Raw genomic sequence first — 18,583 nt, 5'->3', positions numbered from 1 at the left:
GCCCTCTTTTTTTTTTTTTTTTTTTTTTTTGTGGAGAGCTTTTGGCGATAGGGTGCATGTGCTCACCAGAAAGACAGAGAGACACAGAAAGCAAAAAAATCACCCTCCAGGAGGGATGGCCATGCCGCAATCCCTTCTCCTCTGTTCTCCTCCTGGGATCTTGGGCATGCACACACACGTGCCTGTCATGAGTTTACGCCACCAGGTTCAGGACTCAAACCGCAGTTGACTACAAGGGAGTCCAGCGACATAGCCATTAGGCCAACTGCAGGTCCCAAATCAAGCCATTTAATTACTAAGTCTGAGGTTCCATTCCTCAGGTAGTACCTGCCTTTCCCGCTTTATCTATGAAGTCCCATGCACCTGGGGGCTCAGAGGCCGGGCTTAGGCCATTCTGGCTGTTCTCTGGGAGTCTCTAACTTACCAGGCTGTGGCCGTTCTGCAATGACTTCATCCTAAACGTAAAGCACCCCTTTGACTATAAGACCATGGCTCCTTGCAAAAGCAGCAAGTCACTGCAGACAGATGAGAGCTGAGGCTGTGCGCCATCTACCTGCCCCTCTCTTTATTGTTGGCCCAGAGTGAAGCAGGTGTTGGCACCTGTTCACAAGCTGTTTCCTGGCTGTGGAACACAGCAGCAGCCACCACAGGTGGAATGGCTGTTTCTAAGCCAGACGTGTCTTGTCCATTAGAGCCCTCTCAGAAGGGAGAAAACAGCTGCAGGTACCATCCATCATACAACTCCACACACGTCAGTGAGTTGTCGTGAGTTTCAGTTGAAGCTCATGAAAATGTAGTTTTGCCCAAGGTCACGTGGCTGCTATGTGGTACAACTAGAATTTGGACCCAAAGTCCATTCACTGTTTTAATTAATTTGCTCACATAATTAAAAAATTCAACGGGTGGGCTCAGATACAACTGGATCCACACTATCACTCTATAGCTTATAGACCCTAGCTCTCTCCCTGACTCCGTCTCTCCTTTATTATGAGTTGACATCCATTTCACTCTGGCTGTAAGGGTGACAGAGGTAACTGTTAGGCACCTTCAGTCATGTATTCACCCCTCTGGCTGGGAGGTGGGTTCAGTCCCACAGAACTACTTTTAGCTGAACCAAAGAAAGTGATTCCTCGAGAAAAGGAAGCACTCACCACTCCCACCCAGACGTGGGCTCATTATCCATGGCTGCCTCCTCCCAGACTGAAGCCTCTGCAGGAAAGACTGCTTTCTTTTTATTTTATTTTAATTTGCTACAGGGTATGTGCACTCACTGGAGGGAAAAGAAAGCAGCCCTCATAGGAAATGGCCATGCAGCAGTCTCCCCTCCTCCATTTCTCCTTTCCGGATTTTGGGCATGCACACACACAGGCCCGGCATATTTTTCAGACCACTGGGACCAGGCACTCAGGTTGGGCATTTGGGATCCAGCCATCCTGAGAGTTGCTTTTAATGACAGCCTTTCTGAGCCCCAGTTCCCTATCCATAAAATAGGAAATTAGATGACAAAAATCCTCTCCACAGAGCTCTGAAAACTTAATTGGCCTTTCAGAATTTGTTTTTAATTTCTAAGTTTCTTTACATAATAATACGTGTCTGAGTTTGAAATATTAGTAAATTGGAATCTCAGACAGTTGGTCAAGGTAGAAATCTGTTATGACCTGTGTGCCAGTTCATCTTGTAACTAATTACCTGCTCTTATTAGTAAATAATAATACTATTATTACCTAATACTAATAGTAGTGTTATAATAAGTAAATTTAGCACTTTCTTTTCATTCTGTCTCTATTGGAATAACTTGACCTGATTTGTTCACATGTGGAAAAGACGCATATCTTAAGTAAAATAACTTCTCAGAGGTTTGTAAGGAAAATGGAAATTCCTTGAAAATAAAAGTTCTTTGTTCATTTGTCGTATTCTGCCGTAGGACTATACGGAAAGAGTATATCACTGCGAAGTATGTCGATCATAGGTTTTCAAGGAAGACCTGTTCATCCTCATCAGCTAAACTGAACGAATTGCTCGAGGCCATCAAATCCAGGGATTTACTTGCACTAATTCAAGTCTATGCAGAGGGCGTGGAGTTAATGGAACCCCTGCTAGAACCTGGGCAGGTAAGGCCTCATTAAAATCATAAAGTAAAAAGTAATACAGAGTCAGTTTTTTTAAATGACTTTGTTTCTTTTTAATTTGACACGGCACATGCGCTCACAGGAGAGAGGAAAGGAAAGTGAGAAAGCACCCATGGGGGATGGCCATGCTACAATCCCTTCTCCTCCATTCTCCTCGCAGGATTTTGGGCATACGTGCACATGCACCTGGTGTTTTTCAGGTGACTGGGGTTAGACCCAAACCATGCAGTTTGGCCTTTGGGATCCAGCTGCCTTAACCACCTTGCCACCAGCTAGCCCCAAAGACAACTTATTACAGTACCATGTAATGATGTTCTTACTTATTGAGTAACCACGTGTGACTTAAGAGGATTTGAGAGTGAAAAGAGATGCTCTTAGGGCCAGTAGGTGGCATGTTAGTTAAGGCACTGGACTCCCACGTAGCTGACCATGGTTCGAGTTCCAGACCTGGCAACTCGCTCTCTCACTTTCCCTCTTTCTCTTCCCATGTCTCTCTCAGGTCAATTTTAAAAATGGTAATAAATAAAATTAAGTAATTCTTTAGAAAAAAAGAAAGGGGGTGGGCTTGGGACAGCTGATGTAGATGAAGCTGCTTTAGGCCAGTAGGGCATCTGATCGCCTTATACATCTTTACCTTTCTAGGAGCTCGGGGAGACAGCCCTTCACCTTGCAGTCCGAACTGCAGACCAGACATCTCTCCATTTGGTTGACTTCCTTGTACAAAACTGGTATGGCTTTTGTTTCCTCTGCTGAATTACCTAACTGTGCCTTCTGAGTTAAAACAGGTCAGTCCTGTCAGTGGCCTGGATCAGGAGTTGGCAAGTTCTCTTTAACAAGATGAATGATATTACTTCATTGGGAAAGTCATGACATACATATCTGGGTTTTTGTATGTAAAAACTCGTCAGGACTTTCTCGACGACCCAGTATTTTAGGCTTTGCAGGCCATGAGGTCTCATTGCCGCTCTTCATCTCTGCCATTATCGAAAGCAGTCATGCACAGTGTGGAAATGAAGGAGCACTCTGTGCTCCAATAAAACTTGACTTACAAAAACAGGTGTTAGACCTGTAGGCCATAGTTGGCCCACCCCTGGTCTGGATATACTGGATGGTCAGAAACATCACAGTGTGTTTTTGCATAGAAAAGCACAGGAAAATGCCTCATGGCTTTTCTGATGACCCAATGTGTAAAAACCCTATGTCTGCATCCAGAAGCCTGCTACATGAGGAGGGATTGAAAGCAGAAGGCTTAATAGCACGGGTCAGAGAGATCTGTGAGTTGTTGTTTATAGGTTCCATAGCAGCCAGCAGTGGGTGTGTGCGGATGACTAGGTAATTCAGATCAGGGCCGTACCGGCAGTGGAATTCTGTACCCAGGACTTGCTGGAGCCTTTGTTGGGCAGTTCTGTAACCAGAGTAAAAGGAGGAACTGGCACTCACCCGAAGGAGCGAGATCAAAGTCATGAGGGGACTGGAACTCGCATGGGAACAATGGTGCATGGACACAGGACACATTGTATAACTGACCAGGTCTCTCCCTTAGTGAGATTAGGAGAGGACTTCAGAAAGGTCACGGAAAAGTGGAGCAAAAGCTCAAGGGTTTTTGGTGCAAAAAAAAATTTAACTACGTGTATAGTTTTTCATAATGCATGTTGTCCATGGATTTTTAGAACCCCACATAGAGCCTAGTTGAGAGCATTGGCTCCCAAGGCAGGCTGCCGGTGTTCAAATCCCTGATCTGTCACCCCATCCCGATCATTTTGAAAGCAAACACTTCAGCATCTCTGTGTTTTTTCATCTGTAAAATAGAGTTATTGTACCTATCTCATCAAGCGTGTGTGGAAATTAAATGAACTAACACATGTAGAAGTTGAGAGACAGTGTCTGTCCCTTAGCAGGCACTCAGTGAAAGCAGGCTGGTATTATTATGTCACTTATTAACTTAGATATAACATATCATAACTTAGCATTGATAACAATTAGGAATCAATGCAACTCAGTTGTCAGCACAGACCGAAGTGGTTAATCTGCGGTTTAAGTTATCGAATACGTCATAAGTAAGTTTTTCTTACAACACTCTGATTTTTCAGTGGGAACCTGGACAAGCAGACGGCCCTGGGAAATACAGTTCTGCACTACTGTAGCATGTACGGTAAACCCGAGTGTCTGAAGCTGCTTCTCAGGAGCAAACCCACTGTGGACATCGGTAAGGACCAGCCAGCGGTCTCTCAGAAACCATAAGAGCATTGTTTGGTTGACACTGAGACTCGTGTGTTACATTGAGATTTTATTACTGTTTCTTGCCCTGTGGAGATGTATTTCAGATAATGCATCTTTACCTTTCCTCTATTGCAGTTAACCAGGCTGGAGAAACTGCCCTGGACATAGCAAAGAGACTAAAAGCTACTCAGTGCGAAGATCTGGTAAGCAGAACTGGAAGTGGGAGATTTATTAGCTATTAACTGCCTTAAAATACCATTCTGAGGGGCCAGCAGGTGGCATGGTAGAGAAGGCACTAGACTCTCACATGGCCGACCACGTTTGAGTCCTGGACCTGGTGGCTTGCCTTCTCACTTTCCCTCTCTCTCTTGGTCTCTCTCTGGTTGAATTTAAAAAACAGTAACAAATAAAATTAAATAATTCTTTTAAAAAAATACCATTCTGAGAAACTGGAGTTGGAGATAAAAGAAGCAGATTATTTTTTTTAACATTGGCTAAAGAAATTTAGACAAGTATTATGCTACCTTTAGGGAAAAAAATTGCTAAAATGATAAATAGGTCATCCATGGGGCCAGCAGGTGGCATGGTGGTTAAGATGCTGGACTCCCACATGGCCAGCTGCAGTTCAGATCGTGAACCTGGCGGCTTACTTTCTCACTTCCCCTCTCTCTCTCAGGCTCTCTCATGAGGGCACATGCCCGATAGCAAATTTAAAAATAATAATAGTAATAAATAAGTAATTAAATAATTCTTTAGGGACCAGCAGTTAGCGTAATGGCTATGTCGCTGGACTCTCCCGTAGTCAACTGCAGTTCGAGTCCCAGACCCGGTGGCTTAAACTCACGCCGGGTGCGTGTGCATGCATGCCCAAGATCCTGAGAGGAGGAAGGAGGAGAAGGGATTGCAGCATGGCCATCCCCCCTGGGGGATGATTTCTCGCTTTCTATCTCTCTGTCTGTCTGGTGAGCACACGTGCCCTATAGCAAAAACCTCTCCAAAAAAAGAAAAAAAAAAATGTATGTCATCCACCATGTCTCCTGAGAGCGGTTATGACATAGGAGTGGAGCATCTGGGAGGTGTTACTATCAGACAGGCTTGTGACTCGAGGCCATGCTTTTCATTTGCCAGACCCTTAGACTTTGTCTGCAATTTAACAGTGAGGACAAATTATTTGGAAAGCCACTTCTGAAAACTGGACAAGTAGAGCATGACAGTTCTCAAAATGGTTAATACACTGTTAATACACTGCTCTCCTGGCCCCTCCCAATCCCCTTTTTTGACTCCCCTTGTTCTTGTTTAATAACCCCGGGTCTTTGCACCAGCATGATTCTCTTAACCACAGGAAAAGAAAAGAGATAAAGGAGAAGTTACATCCCCGTGAGTTTCTACTAAGCGCCACGTTCCAGGCCTGGCAGTCCTTGCTCCTTTATTCTGAAGGAATACTTTGAGATCGTTATCTCTGCCCCTATTTTACGAATAGAAGGTGGCGACGTGCATTGGACTGGCACTTTAAAGGCCTGCCTCTCAAACTTCACAGACTGATTTTGCCTGCCTTCCAGGAATTTAGAGTCTGGGGGCTCGTTTTAATAATCTAAGAAAGCTGCTTGTTTTGGAGAAAATCAGGGTATCATAAAGTAAGAAAGGCTTGGCCTGTAATTCCTTGCAGCTCCTCTTAAATCTGTCATGTAGCAATCCAGCCTGCCTGCTCAGGTTCACGTATAGGACAGCTACTGATGATTCCTATGAAGGCAGGCATGAGGCAGGATCTGCCCAGGGCTGTGTAACATCAGGGTGTTCCGACGTGTAAATTAAACTATGTCCACTTGCTGCTGCTTCCAGCTTTCCCAGGCTAAATCTGGGAAGTTCAACCCCCACGTGCACGTAGAGTACGAGTGGAATCTTCGACAGGAGGAGATGGACGAAAGCGATGACGATCTGGATGACAAAGTAAGTGTAAACAAAGCTCTCAGATCCCTCAGCACCTTCGCTGTGTTCCCAAGCTCCTCGTTTTGTGAGATTGGTTGACTTAGGCCTGAGAACCTGCTGTACCGGGGCGACGTGCATCACTCAGTCTGCACTGCTTGTTGGGCACCACTTAGCAGCTGTGCTGGGTTTCTCCAGAGAAAGAACCACTAGGAAAGAGAAAAGGAGAAATTTATTTTCAGGAATTGGCTCACATGATTTTCGGACTAGCAAACCCAGAATCTGTGGGGCAGGCCAGCAGGCTGACAGTCCGAAAAGGAGCTATGATATTGTGGCCTGAACGCCAGAAGCCATCAGGAGGCAGAACACTTCCATTCCATTCCATTCCATTCCAAGGGACCTCAGTCTTCTCCCTTAAGCCCGTCACCTCATTGGATGGGCTGTACCCACATTATAGGAGACTAATCCCCTTTATTCAAAATCTACTGAATTAACTGATAAAAATGTAAAACCTGCCTCTGCAGCAATATCTAGACTGCTGTTTGACCAAACTCCAGTTCACCGTAGCCTAGCCAAATTGACACAAAATTAACCTTGAGGGCTGGCTCTGCGGTGCAGTGGTTAGGCTCCATGCAGAGGAAGCAGAGAGGGTTCACGTCCTGGCCCCCAGTGGGTTCATCCAGGACTTCCACATTCACAGCCAGGATCTTGGTGGAATGGAAAATTGAAAGGAAAAGGATTGTGGCAATACCCCCATAGGGGAGGGGAGTGCTTCCTCTTTCTCTCTCTCTCTCCATTCCTCTCTCCCCCTCTCCTCCCTCCCACTTTGTGTGTGCGTGCACACCTGTGGCATAATAATTAAAGGGAGATAAAAAGATTGAGCAGGGACAAGTACTTAATGTAGCACATTACAGTTGTAAAAATATGATTCGGATATTGGCGAAAATGTCCTGCACAGGGAAGCTCCTTGTTAATTAAGTTAGAGCTAACTATGACCTGATCCCGTGGCTGATCCCTATGGTGTGACGCCACAGCTGGGCTCTGAGTTCCCAGTTGCACAGGATTTCTTGGCTCTACAATGGGTTTGTTGGATGTGACCCCATCCTAAGTCGAGGGGCGTCTGGAGCATGATTGCCAATGGTGGCAGGAGAAGTAGAAATAACACGTCTGGGTCCTTCCCTTGGACCCTCCTCATGACGAGGCTCTCTGTGCACAGGCCTGCAGGAACCCAGCTTCCTACCTTGCAGAGGTTCTCTTAGCCTGAGGGGGTGCCTTGATTATTCTCTCACCCACTGTCATCTCATCTGCCAGCCGAGCCCAATCAAGAAAGAGCGCTCACCCAGGCCTCAGAGCTTCTGCCACTCCTCCAGCATCTCCCCCCAGGACAAGCTGGCACTGCCAGGATTCAGCACTCCAAGGGACAAGCAGCGGCTCTCCTACGGAGCCTTCACCAACCAGATCTTTGTCTCAAGCACAGACTCGCCCACGTCACCAACTGCAGAGGCACCCCCGCTGCCCCCCAGAAACGCCGGGAAAGGTAGGGGCTTTGAGAAGGGCTTGGCAACGCCATCCTCAGAGATGGCAGTCTGCCTAGCTTTGAGGTGAGACTGACACGGTGCTGTGAGTGGCAAGGTGTGGGATGTGGTGTCAGCTGGAAAGAGCCTGCCACCTTCAGGTACCCGCAGCAGGATACAGCCAGTGTGCATGTGTCACCTCGCATTACCTGCGACAGTCCTGGTAGGTGCGTGCCTCTGTGCCCACTTCACAGAAGAGGAAACTGGCTTGGCCAAGGTTTCATGGCCGGTAAGTGATGGAACTGAGGTTCAGTCTTCAATTCACACGGCTTCAGACCCAGTGGTCTTTACAATACAGGGTAGAATGTTACTACTTCTCTGAGAAGTTACTTCGGTCTACACCAAAATGACTCTTTTGAAGATGCTGATGTTAAGAGTGGTAGTTCCTAGTTAGGATGCACTCTCCTGCTACGGGGACCTACACCCAGCGCTTCTCATTTAACTGGCTCAGAATGAGGCAGGTGCTACTGGCTTCGTGCCAGCAAGATTCGGGGTGCAGAGTGCTTGGCCTCAGTTCTCAGCCACTTGGGAGTCTGACACCCAGGTCCTGCATAACCAAACCCTAGAGTCCTGTGCTCCGATGAGTTTTTATTCCCCTGAGACTCTGCGTGGGGAGGAATGTTGCCCAGCAGAGAGATGGTATGGCATGTGTCGTGGCCATGTCTGTGGGGCTGACGCCTGTGGCGGATGGTCAGCACCCTGTTCTGTAGCAACAAGGTACTCGTGTGTGCCCTATGCACAGAGTGTGCCCAGCTCAGAAAGTCAGTGTGTTCCCACCTGCACGGGCTAAGTGGGGGCACAGAAATGCCAACATTAAAGGCCACCCCAACCAGAGGAGTCACCGAGGGGTACCAGAGTCGTGACTTCAACTGTGGTCTCTGCCAGCAAACCCAAATGCAGGATTCTCCCCGCATGCCCGGCTCATACCACAAAGGTTTCCAGGGCCTCCTGGTGCACAATGGCGTGCCTATTAGAATCACACTGGGGCTTTTTTCTGGGAAATGTGAGCTTTATTCAAAACAGTGTTTTTTCAGAGCTTATTCTCCATTGACATAGTGTTATAAATGGAAGCTGTGTTCTTAGAGAGACCCCAAATGGCCTCAAAGATCATAAAATAATGGAGGAAAGTTAAAATAAGGCGTTGACATTATAGTTCACATCAGAGATAACCAGTGGCCAGAGGAGATGTAGCTTGTGCACACCGAAGTGTGACTGCCAGTGTTGTCATGCCATTGCGTGTCCGATGCTGTTGCAGAACAAGTGTTTTAAATCACCAGCATGTCAGTGCGGCTGTAGTTGAAGAGTGCTGCTTTCCTGCTTCCCCTCAGGAAATGACAGCCCCACTGGGGTCGCGATCTGATCGGAGCAGCGATTCTTTCTCTGTACCCTAAGGAGAATGGGAGGAACCTCCAGGCTAAATGAAAGAGTGGAAGGAGGGATTCCAGATTAGCTCCCTACCCTGCCTCCGGTTACTGACACAGCAGCAGCCCATCATTCTAGCGAAGAGCTGCACTTGTTCAGAGAGTTCCTGGGTCACTGAGAATCTTGAAGTGGTCTACAGGAAAAACGTCCTGGGGACCTGGAAGCCCCCTTTTCTCCCTCCACCCACTTCAGCTTATCTCAAGGGGACATAGAAACCCATAAAACGTGCCATCTGACTCAGTGCCAGGCGTCTCTCTCCTGCCTTGAATAAATTCTAACCAGCTCATTACCAAAGACCCAGAAGACAAAGACTAAATTTATTTAGTGATCCAGCTGCTGAGACAGATGCCTAGACTTGGCCATAGCAACTCTGGTCAACTAAGGATACACTGCTCACCCCTCCCCAAAATGCCCATAACGGAAGGCAGAGAGCCCTCCTTATCTCCAGTCAGTGTTCTTCCTGGCTGCTCACGGCAAGGTCAGGTTCAGGGAGTTGACCTGTCTGCTGGGGAGACGTAGAGTGCGGCTCTCTCATGACTTTGCTTAGAGACTTGAAACGTGAGCTTACCCTGTGGCCCACATGCCTCACGTTTCCGGCCGTTTGGGAAGTTGGTACTGCTTAGAATGGAGTTCTTACAAGACACTGGTAAGGACCAGCTGGTGCTGGGCACAGAGAGAAGTCTTCTCTGTTTGGTGGCCCCACATTTATTTTATTTAATTCTGTTGAACTGATAGAACCATTTGCGTGGAAACAAGGGAGTCTTGAGTATGTTGTTTGGTTACCGTTACTCCACGGAAGTAAGCAGGGGTCACTGTTTGACATAGAAGTCACTTCCACAGGCGAATGTGGGGATCTGGAGCATGACGTCTTCGGGTGAGGCAGAAACTCACGATAAAGTCCCCACAACTAAAGGAGTAATTCTTCCCACTCTCCACAAGGGGAAGAGTGAGGAGCGTTCTGAATCCAGCTCAGGAACATTTTCAACAAACTCCAGCTGCTTCATCTGAATTCCACTACATTTGACCTAAGATACTCCCAGGATAAGCCCCCACATAAGCAGTGCTCCAGTCAGCATCCCTGAAGAACTCAGCAGTTCCAAATCCTGTACTTGGCATCCAGAAGCCACACACATGAGACCTCTGCTGCCTGACCCCTCATTAGATGCAAGGCCCAGCGAGGCTCAAAGCTGGAAAGTTCATTTGAGCCTGTAGAAGTTGACTCGTGATCAGCAGCTCGCCCCTGCCCCTAACATTAGTGCTTGCTTCTTAAGACAAGAAGGTCTTGGGAACCAGCAGTTAGTGTAATGGCTATGTCGCTGGACGCCCATGTGGTCGACCGTGATTCGCGTCCCGAACCTGGTGGCTTAAAACTCACGCCGGGCGCGTGTGCGTGTGTGCCCAAGATCCCGAGAGGAGAACAGAGGAGAAGGGATTGTGGCTTGGCCATCCCCCCTGGGGGGGGGATTTCTCCCTTTCTGTCTCTATGTCTCTCTCTGTTTGTCTGGCGAGCGCACACACCCTATAGTGAAAATCTCTCCAAAAAAAAAAAAAAAAGACGAGAAGGTCTTCAGGCTTGTCAAGATTGATTTGTTTGGGGATCAGCAGTTAGTGTAATGGCTATGTCGCTGGACGCCCATGTGGTCGACCGTGATTCGCGTCCCGAACCTGGTGGCTTAAAACTCACGCCGGGCGCGTGTGCGTGTGTGCCCAAGATCCCGAGAGGAGAACAGAGGAGAAGGGATTGTGGCTTGGCCATCCCCCCTGGGGGGTGATTTCTCGCTTTCTGTCTCTCTGTCTGTCTGGCAAGCACATGTGCCCTATAGCAAAAACCTCTCCAAAAAAAAAAAAAAAGATTGATTTGTTTTCAATCTTTAAATAAAAGTAATACCGTAGAATGGATTATTTATTTATTTATTTACTTACTTACTTATTTATTTATATATAAAAGCTAGAAGGATACTGAAAAATAAAAGACAGTCTGCAACCCATTGCGCAGATAAAACTGAGCCCCAGACAGTTAAAGAACTTAAGCTTTAGGTCACACTGTGGCTAAAATAGCATGGAAAATCAAAATAGGCCTTAAGACTTACGCCAGATATTCTAGTTTATTTCTTTTTTTTTTTTAATGTATTTATTTCTTCCATGAGTAAGAGAGAGCATCCCCATCAGGGTCTTGATGCCTCAGACCACCCCCAGCCTGTAGCCAACCCAGATCCTGGACAAGCCCACACCAGCGTACTCAGTGAGGTCTCTAAGAACCTTCCTATGTGGGATTGCCTTGTAGAAAGTCGTGTTTTACTGCTGCGCCACCATCTGGCCCCATGGTTTCTTCTTTGAGGAAATGATCCATCTCTGTGTTGCCTGCCTGACAGAGTTGCTGTCGGAATCCAGTAAGACAATCTATGGAGAAGGCATTTTGTGAATCTTGTGCCTCTGTAAGCGACTTCTGTTGAGATTATTGGACTGTGGCTCTAAAAATGATTCTAGAGTGTGGAAGGGTGTGGCGGGTAACACGGTACCGCAGCACCCATCCCACAGAACAGGCTCTTGAAAACATGGCTTGCTTTTGGTTGATTTGACTGATGGAACTATTTTTAAATCATTTTCAGCTATAGACTATAGCTTTCGCCCATTGTACAGTTTCTTACCTTTTATATAGCAGTGACAGAAACTTGCACCTGACGGTCACTGCCTCACGTGAGGCTGGGGAGATTAGATGCGAAGTGTGTGAGCATTCAGCTCAGCACCTGGCTCCTTAGAGGGTACCACTGTGGCATGAGTGCCTTTATGAACCCTCAGGTTTTAAGAAATGTCCTTTGGGGCATCAGGGGCAGAGTGAAGTCACCCAGCTCTGCAGAGTTTAAGGGGAGTCTGAACGGTGACACCCAGCACTTGGTAGGTGTCTGTCTCAAAGAAAGTATTTGTTAAGTAATGATAAATTGATCTTACGTTTATTGAGCTTACTTAAAAGAACCAACTTTTCAAGCTTTTAGAGACGTGAACAACTGGTATGCTAACTACAGCCATTGTTCTCTCTCTATTCATGAAATGGAGCCCCTGAACCGCGCAGCCGCCTGAGTAGCGCATGAATACCAGTGGAACCCTGCATCCACACCCGTGTGCAGTGATGTGGGTTTCCCACTTCAGACGCATGAGCCCTGGAGAGGCGGATTAGCGGACTGTCTCTCCAAAGCAGCACCATGCTTGGTACACCAAGGCTGCCGTGGGTGCCGGCTGATGAAGGCTCCATGCCTCAGGCAGTCGCAGACCAGAGGCTACCCTCCTGTCGGTTTAGGTGAAGAGACTCAGAGCCCCCGTTAATCAGAGGGTATGGTTCGAGAGTAGCAAACTGTCCAAGGCAAGTCAGGCCAGACGCTGGCTCCCTGGGTGCCGTGAACTCCCATGGAGCCTTTCAAGCCTCACTTTCTCCTCTTTCCAAGAAGCCTTTCACTTGCCCCACAGGAGAATGGCTCTTCCCCAGGAGGGCCAGTCCTGCCCCTGTGTTTGTCTCATCTTAATGTTTAGCTGGACTTGCCAAGTGTCAGTGTCTTCAACTGAAAAATGAGGGTTGGTGTTGATCTTGATGAAGCGCTGCTTCCAGAACGTGAAATGCTGACATGGCGAGCACTCAGGAGATAGGAGCGTGTCCAGTCTCCATGCGTGTGCTCAGTTCAGTCAGTATTCTAGGCAAGGCCTAGAGAGGAGGGGGAGAAGTAGTTCCTGCTCTCACAGAGCTGGCCCTCAGCAGGGAGGAAGCAGCTCAGCGTGCCCCTGGGCTCAGTGGGGACTGCCATCAAAGGAGCATAGAGGAGAGGCGCCTCTCACAGCTTCAAGGAGGGACCCAGGAAGCCTTGGTTTCCAGGATCAGAACTCGGTAGGGCCAGCCCGGGCCTGAGCAGCCCTTGGATCCCTTGTGCAGCCAGAAGGTGCGTGTTGGTGCCTGAGTGTGTGAACAGCAGAAGGGCTCAGGCGAGCTGGTCCCAGAATTAGGTGAGCAGGGAAAGGACGGGCACTCATACTAACCAGGTGACCTGGGGTGTCAGGGTGACTTACTGGAAATCTTCCTGCGAAATATGTGCAGCAGTTGTGCCTGAATGCAGCTGCGTACACACTGTATAGTGTTCCTCCTCCTCCTTGGAGATCTGTCACAGTCGTTAGGACAGAGCGCGAGGGAGCCAGGGAGCCGGAAGGGAGACTTCCCAGTGTAGGGCGGGCCTGTAGGCATGACTGCACCCTCCCAGTGAGTCAGCAGTGCTAGTCACATGCCCGTAACCTGCAGGTTCCTGTTTTTTTTTTTTTTTTCTGGTGGAAAGATGACCATTTGACTGTCTCAATACTAAAGCTTTTCAGGGCTCTCATCCTTAACTCATGTTGGATTCACGTTTTGTTTAGGGGTTTGGTCTGGCCCTTTTTACCCATTTCTCCCAGACCCTTTACGGTGCTGTGCAGGAATCCCCACACTGGCCAAGGGCGCTGGGACTTGTGTTCTCAGCAGTGCCCACTTACACAGGCTCTTGAGCTGAGCCGCATGACTGCCAGGGCCTGGAAAGGGAAGCAGAGGAAATCCTTCAGGGATAGTGAGTAATCATTAAAGAGCCATACCTGAGCGTCCAGAATCCTGATACATTTCTGTTAGTTATCTGTGTCATAGGAGGAAGTTGAAGGACAAGTGGACAGCTAGTACTGTTTTCAGTGTAGAAGTCAGCTGACAGAGCAGCGTAGCATGGGTCGCGCACGGCCCTACCAGCCAGACTGGCTACCCTGCACTGACTTAACTGTAGTGTCCCAGAAGATTCCACCCTACTGTGACTTTGTTTCCCTATCCCAATGTAGAGATCACAGTATCCCTTTCCTTTTACGTAGAGTCGTCCTCTATGTAAGTATACAGCATCATGTCTTTGTCTACTTTTTGAAACACTGGATCATCAGAAAAGTCATGACCCATTTTGTGCAGAAAAAATGACGTCATGATTTTTCTAGCAACCCAGCAATTAGCATAAGCCTTCTACTCTTTTCAGCTTCATACTGTGAAAACCATTAGATTAGTTAGAAGGGCTAATTCAAGGGCTGTATTGTACTACACAGCGACTACAGGGTGACTATAGTTAATAAGAATGTATTATATACTTGAAAATGGCTAAAGTCTAAGAGTAGATGTTGAGTTCTCACTAAAAAAAAAAGTAAGTATAGGTACATGAGGGATTTCATATGTTAATTAGCTCAAATTAGCCATTTCACAGTGTATACATATTTTGAAGCATGTTGTATACAATATATATGTATATACATATATATATATGTATGTGTGTGTATATATATATATATATATATACACACACACTTTGTTTATAGATATATAGATATAAAATCTTTGTCAATTAAAAATATTTAAGAAACAAGTAGCCAATGACATAGTGGTTAAGGCAGTTGGATCCCACATGACTGACTGAGCATTTCAAGTGCTAGATCCTGCAACTTGAAAACCATGACAGGCACATGTGCATGCATGCCTCAGATCCCAAGAATGGAGAAGGTATTGTGGTGGGATCATCCCCCAGGGGATGCTTTCTCACTTTCTCTTAACTTTATCTCTCCAGCAAGTGTATATATATCCTCTAGCAAATTTTTTTAAATTGTTTTTTTAAAAAAAGAAAAAACTATGAGAAAATTATGATAAAAATGTTATTTATTGGCCAGCATGTAGGTTTAACTTCTGTCTTTACCCTTCCAAGATGGCATGTTAGAAGACATAAACACATCTACAGACAAGTTTTTCAAAAATCTTCAAAGTGATTTTTCAAGTCATCTTCTAGGTCTTGTTTTTTTTTTCTCCGAAGTTTCAAATATATTTGTATTCAGCTTCCCAGCACTGGAGCCCTGTGAGTTTTCCACTTTACTGAAAACCAGATGTACAAGGATATTGACAAAGGACCCTCCTGGCTTCCACCAGAAATTGTTTCCATAGACATTGTATACCAAACACCCAGAATGTCCTAGGCACACACTGGAAATTTGGACTCCATATGGATCTTGCTCTGTAGAAGCACATAGTCTGGCAAAGAAGAGAAATTATAGCTTAAATGTAAGGTAAAGAATATCTAGTGCCATTAAGCCTTGTGGAGAAGCAGCTGCTCCGGGGGAAGGGGGGTAGATAAGGGAAGGGTTTAGGATGGTGTTACATTGAGCTGACCCTTAAAAGATGAGGATGCAGCATGGGAGAGAAGTCATATGCCTCTGAACATTCTAGATAGGAAACACATTATGCTGTTCAGAGGCAGAGAAACAGCTGATGTCAAAGCTGAGAGCACATTGAACCTGCAGAGCTAACTTCTTCCTGGGCTCAGCCATTCACTCACTGGGACTGGTCAAGTTCCTGAACTCTGAGCAGTGAACTTTCTACTCTTAAAATAGATGATGATAATGACAGTAATAATAATGCTTTACAAGATGAGTTCTAGAGGATATGTATTAACCTTCTAAGCTGTAGGTCAGTCACGTAATACACAACAAACAGTTGCTATAGTAAATGCAGGAAGAGGAAAAGGACATTTGAAAAGCATGCTGACTGATTTTAATAATGGTGTATAGAGGAGCCAGCAAGTGGCGCAGTGTTTAAGGTAGCCAGATACCACATGGCTACATGGTTCGAATCCCTACCCAGCAGATCGAAAGGTACGATGTACACACATGCATGCATGTCCAGAGTCCCAAGAGGAGAATAGAGGAGAGGGGATTGCAGTATTGCCATCTTCCCAGGGCGGTGATTTCTCACTTTCTCTCTCGCTCTTGTTCTCTCTCGCTCGCTCACTCTCTCTCTCTCTCTCTAGCAAGTGCACATGCCCTATGGCAAAACTATTTTTTTAATAAAAGGGGGTTGTGATTCATGTCTACATTCTACATGAAGTATTCAGATGTTCAAGCATAGGTGAGTGTGAGTGGCTTTTTTTTTTTTTTTTTTTGGAGAGATTTTTGCAATAGGGCACGTGTGCTTGCCAGAAAGACAGAGAGAGACAGAGAAACAGAAAGCGAGAAATCACCCCCCGAGGGGATGGCCATGCCGCAATCCCTTCTCCTCCATTCTCTTCTCGGGATCTTGGCCATGCACACACATGCACTCAGCGTGAGTTTAACCCACCGGGTCCAAGACTCGAACCACGGTCGACTACATGGGAGTCCAGCGACATAGCCATTACACTAACTGCTGGTCCCAGTGTGAGTGACTTCTCATTGGACAATTTTTCTGGGCTCAGAGGAGCAGTTCTCATCTTTTTGCAGCTAGACTAGTGTGCTGAGATTCTTTCCCACTACCTCTGTAATCTAAGGATAATGTTTCCCTCTTCCAGGGGGCTTTGGCACATGGGGAAAAGTCAGTCCTGGGAGGGTCTCTGGAGGTAGCTTCCTTTGGAGACTTTGGGAGACTAAAGAGTTGGGCCTGGGACTGCGGAGCCAGCGCATTGTCCTGAACACTGCACGGGCCTGCCAGCAGGAGCACAGGAGCATGGTGCCTCGTGGGTGCAGTGCCGTTGTGCGATGAGATTCCTGAGCCCTGGCTGCTCTGCCGTGTTGGGCAACTTCTGGGGTGTGAACTTCAGACAGACTCCCCCAGAGCTGAGGGCAGGGAAGTGCTTGTGGTGGCGCAGCACACCAGGGTCAGGGGGACTACGTGAGTTGAAGACAGGGCTGAATGTCCAGTCAAAGTGACCAAGAGATGACTGGGGACGTGCCCAGGGTGGCCGGTCAGAGCCAGGAAGGCTATCTGTGCAGAAAGGGCTCTGTGGCCCAGGGAGAGCAGGGAAGAGTGGAAGTCAGGGGCCCCCTTAGAGCGAATGTGTGGTGTTGGAGGAGCACATGGGTGCCTTGAGGAGAGGCCCAGGCTGAGCACAGCGCCTGGCACACGAGACCTGGACACGCCTCCACAATGAAGGATGGATGGGAAAAAGGTGCCAGCGGGTGTCCCGAAAATAGTTTTCAAGGACTGGGACCAGCCTCAGTGGTGGACTCTGCTACGATGCAGTGCTCTTAGTGGACTCTGCTGTGCTCCACAGGCTGGGGCCACATGGGAGGCCCAGGTTCGTTCTCAGTTCCACCTAAAGGCTGGGCAGTGGGTGTCCCTGTACGCCCAGCAGCTCAGTGAGGATGAGGCAGAGGATCACAAGCTAAAGCTGGCCAGGCACCATAGCAAGACCCTGTCTACAGGAGCTGGGTGTGGTGGCTGGGGCCTGTCAGCCCAGGTGGGAGGCTGAGTAACTTAGTATAAAAAAGGAATGAGTGGCTCTCCCTCTCACCCTGGGAAGCACTAAGTCTGGTGGGCACCATGGAGAATACACTCTTCTGGATGCTTCACTGACACTGAAGCTAAACATGTAAACCCTCAGGAAGGGTAAGGTCCACTCTCTCTCCTCTTAGGAGATCCATTTACCGAACTAGTCTCAGAGTTACCCATGTTTTTAAAAAGCATCAAGAAATAACATAATAGCCAGTATTAGTAACAAGAGTCGGGGCATTTTCTTCTTACTGCCACAATCCCCTGGCAGAGTGATGTCGAAAAAGTTAGCTGTCCAAATCACCTTTTCCTCTCCACCACTTGTTAAGCTTACCTCCCCACCCATTTTTGTTTAAAGGATGATGCTGTGTTTTGTTTTGTTACTTTTTTTTTTTTAATCCTGCAAGAATACTTCTTGGTTGAGCAAGTGCTCAGACTTAGTTTGCATGTAACATCCCTTTAATGGCGCTGGCAGGCGGCATGTGGTTAAGGACGCTGGCCTCACACATGGCCAACCTCAGTTCAAGTCCTAGCACTGGTGGCTTGCTTTCTCACTTACCTTCACTCTGTCCTTCTCTGGTCAAATTAAAAAATAAATAGATAGATAAATAAAGTTAAATAAATTAGTTCTTTTTAAAAAATCCCTTTAGTGCCTAGAGACTAGTCAGTAATTTGGGAAGTCTTCTGAGCTTTTGTAATTTAAAGATGTTTTAAATCTACTTTTCTGGGGCTTAATACTGGTTTTTTTGACCTTTTTGAACTCATGCCCTACCAGCCAGAAAGATTTTGTGGCATCTTCCTTTCTGTAGCTATTGATATTACAAAGCAACAGGTGGGTCTATGTGTTTGTTTTCCCATCACAGAATTATAGTAGTAACTGTTGTTTTTTCAAATTTAGCACTGCTCCTGCCGTTTCCTCTTCCCAGTGTTTGATGTCACCCTACATGAGACACACTGTCTTAAGAATCGCTAACCTTGCTTTTTCTTTTCTTTTGCTTTCCTTAATATCTTCCAGTAATTCATGAAAATGACAAACACAAAGGGCAAGAGGA

General features: G+C 46.9%; 1 protein-coding gene across 1 annotated transcript in view; it reads left to right on the top strand.

Moving 5' to 3' along the window:
- The window catches only part of ASAP1 (ArfGAP with SH3 domain, ankyrin repeat and PH domain 1), a 359,138-nt gene that overhangs the window by 306,596 nt on the left and 33,959 nt on the right, over positions 1-18,583 (top strand). The window contains exons 19-24 of the mRNA XM_027775016.1: positions 1,925-2,111; positions 2,772-2,857; positions 4,220-4,335; positions 4,485-4,552; positions 6,189-6,296; positions 7,584-7,809. Coding sequence (XP_027630817.1) covers positions 1,925-2,111; positions 2,772-2,857; positions 4,220-4,335; positions 4,485-4,552; positions 6,189-6,296; positions 7,584-7,809 — 791 coding nt within the window. The remainder of the gene's footprint in view (positions 1-1,924; positions 2,112-2,771; positions 2,858-4,219; positions 4,336-4,484; positions 4,553-6,188; positions 6,297-7,583; positions 7,810-18,583) is intronic.

This window comes from Tupaia chinensis, unplaced genomic scaffold (assembly GCF_000334495.1).
Source record: "Tupaia chinensis unplaced genomic scaffold, TupChi_1.0 Scaffold000513_1, whole genome shotgun sequence".
Classification (NCBI taxonomy): Eukaryota; Metazoa; Chordata; class Mammalia; order Scandentia; family Tupaiidae; genus Tupaia; species Tupaia belangeri.
This window is presented reverse-complemented; position numbering and strand designations above follow the sequence as displayed.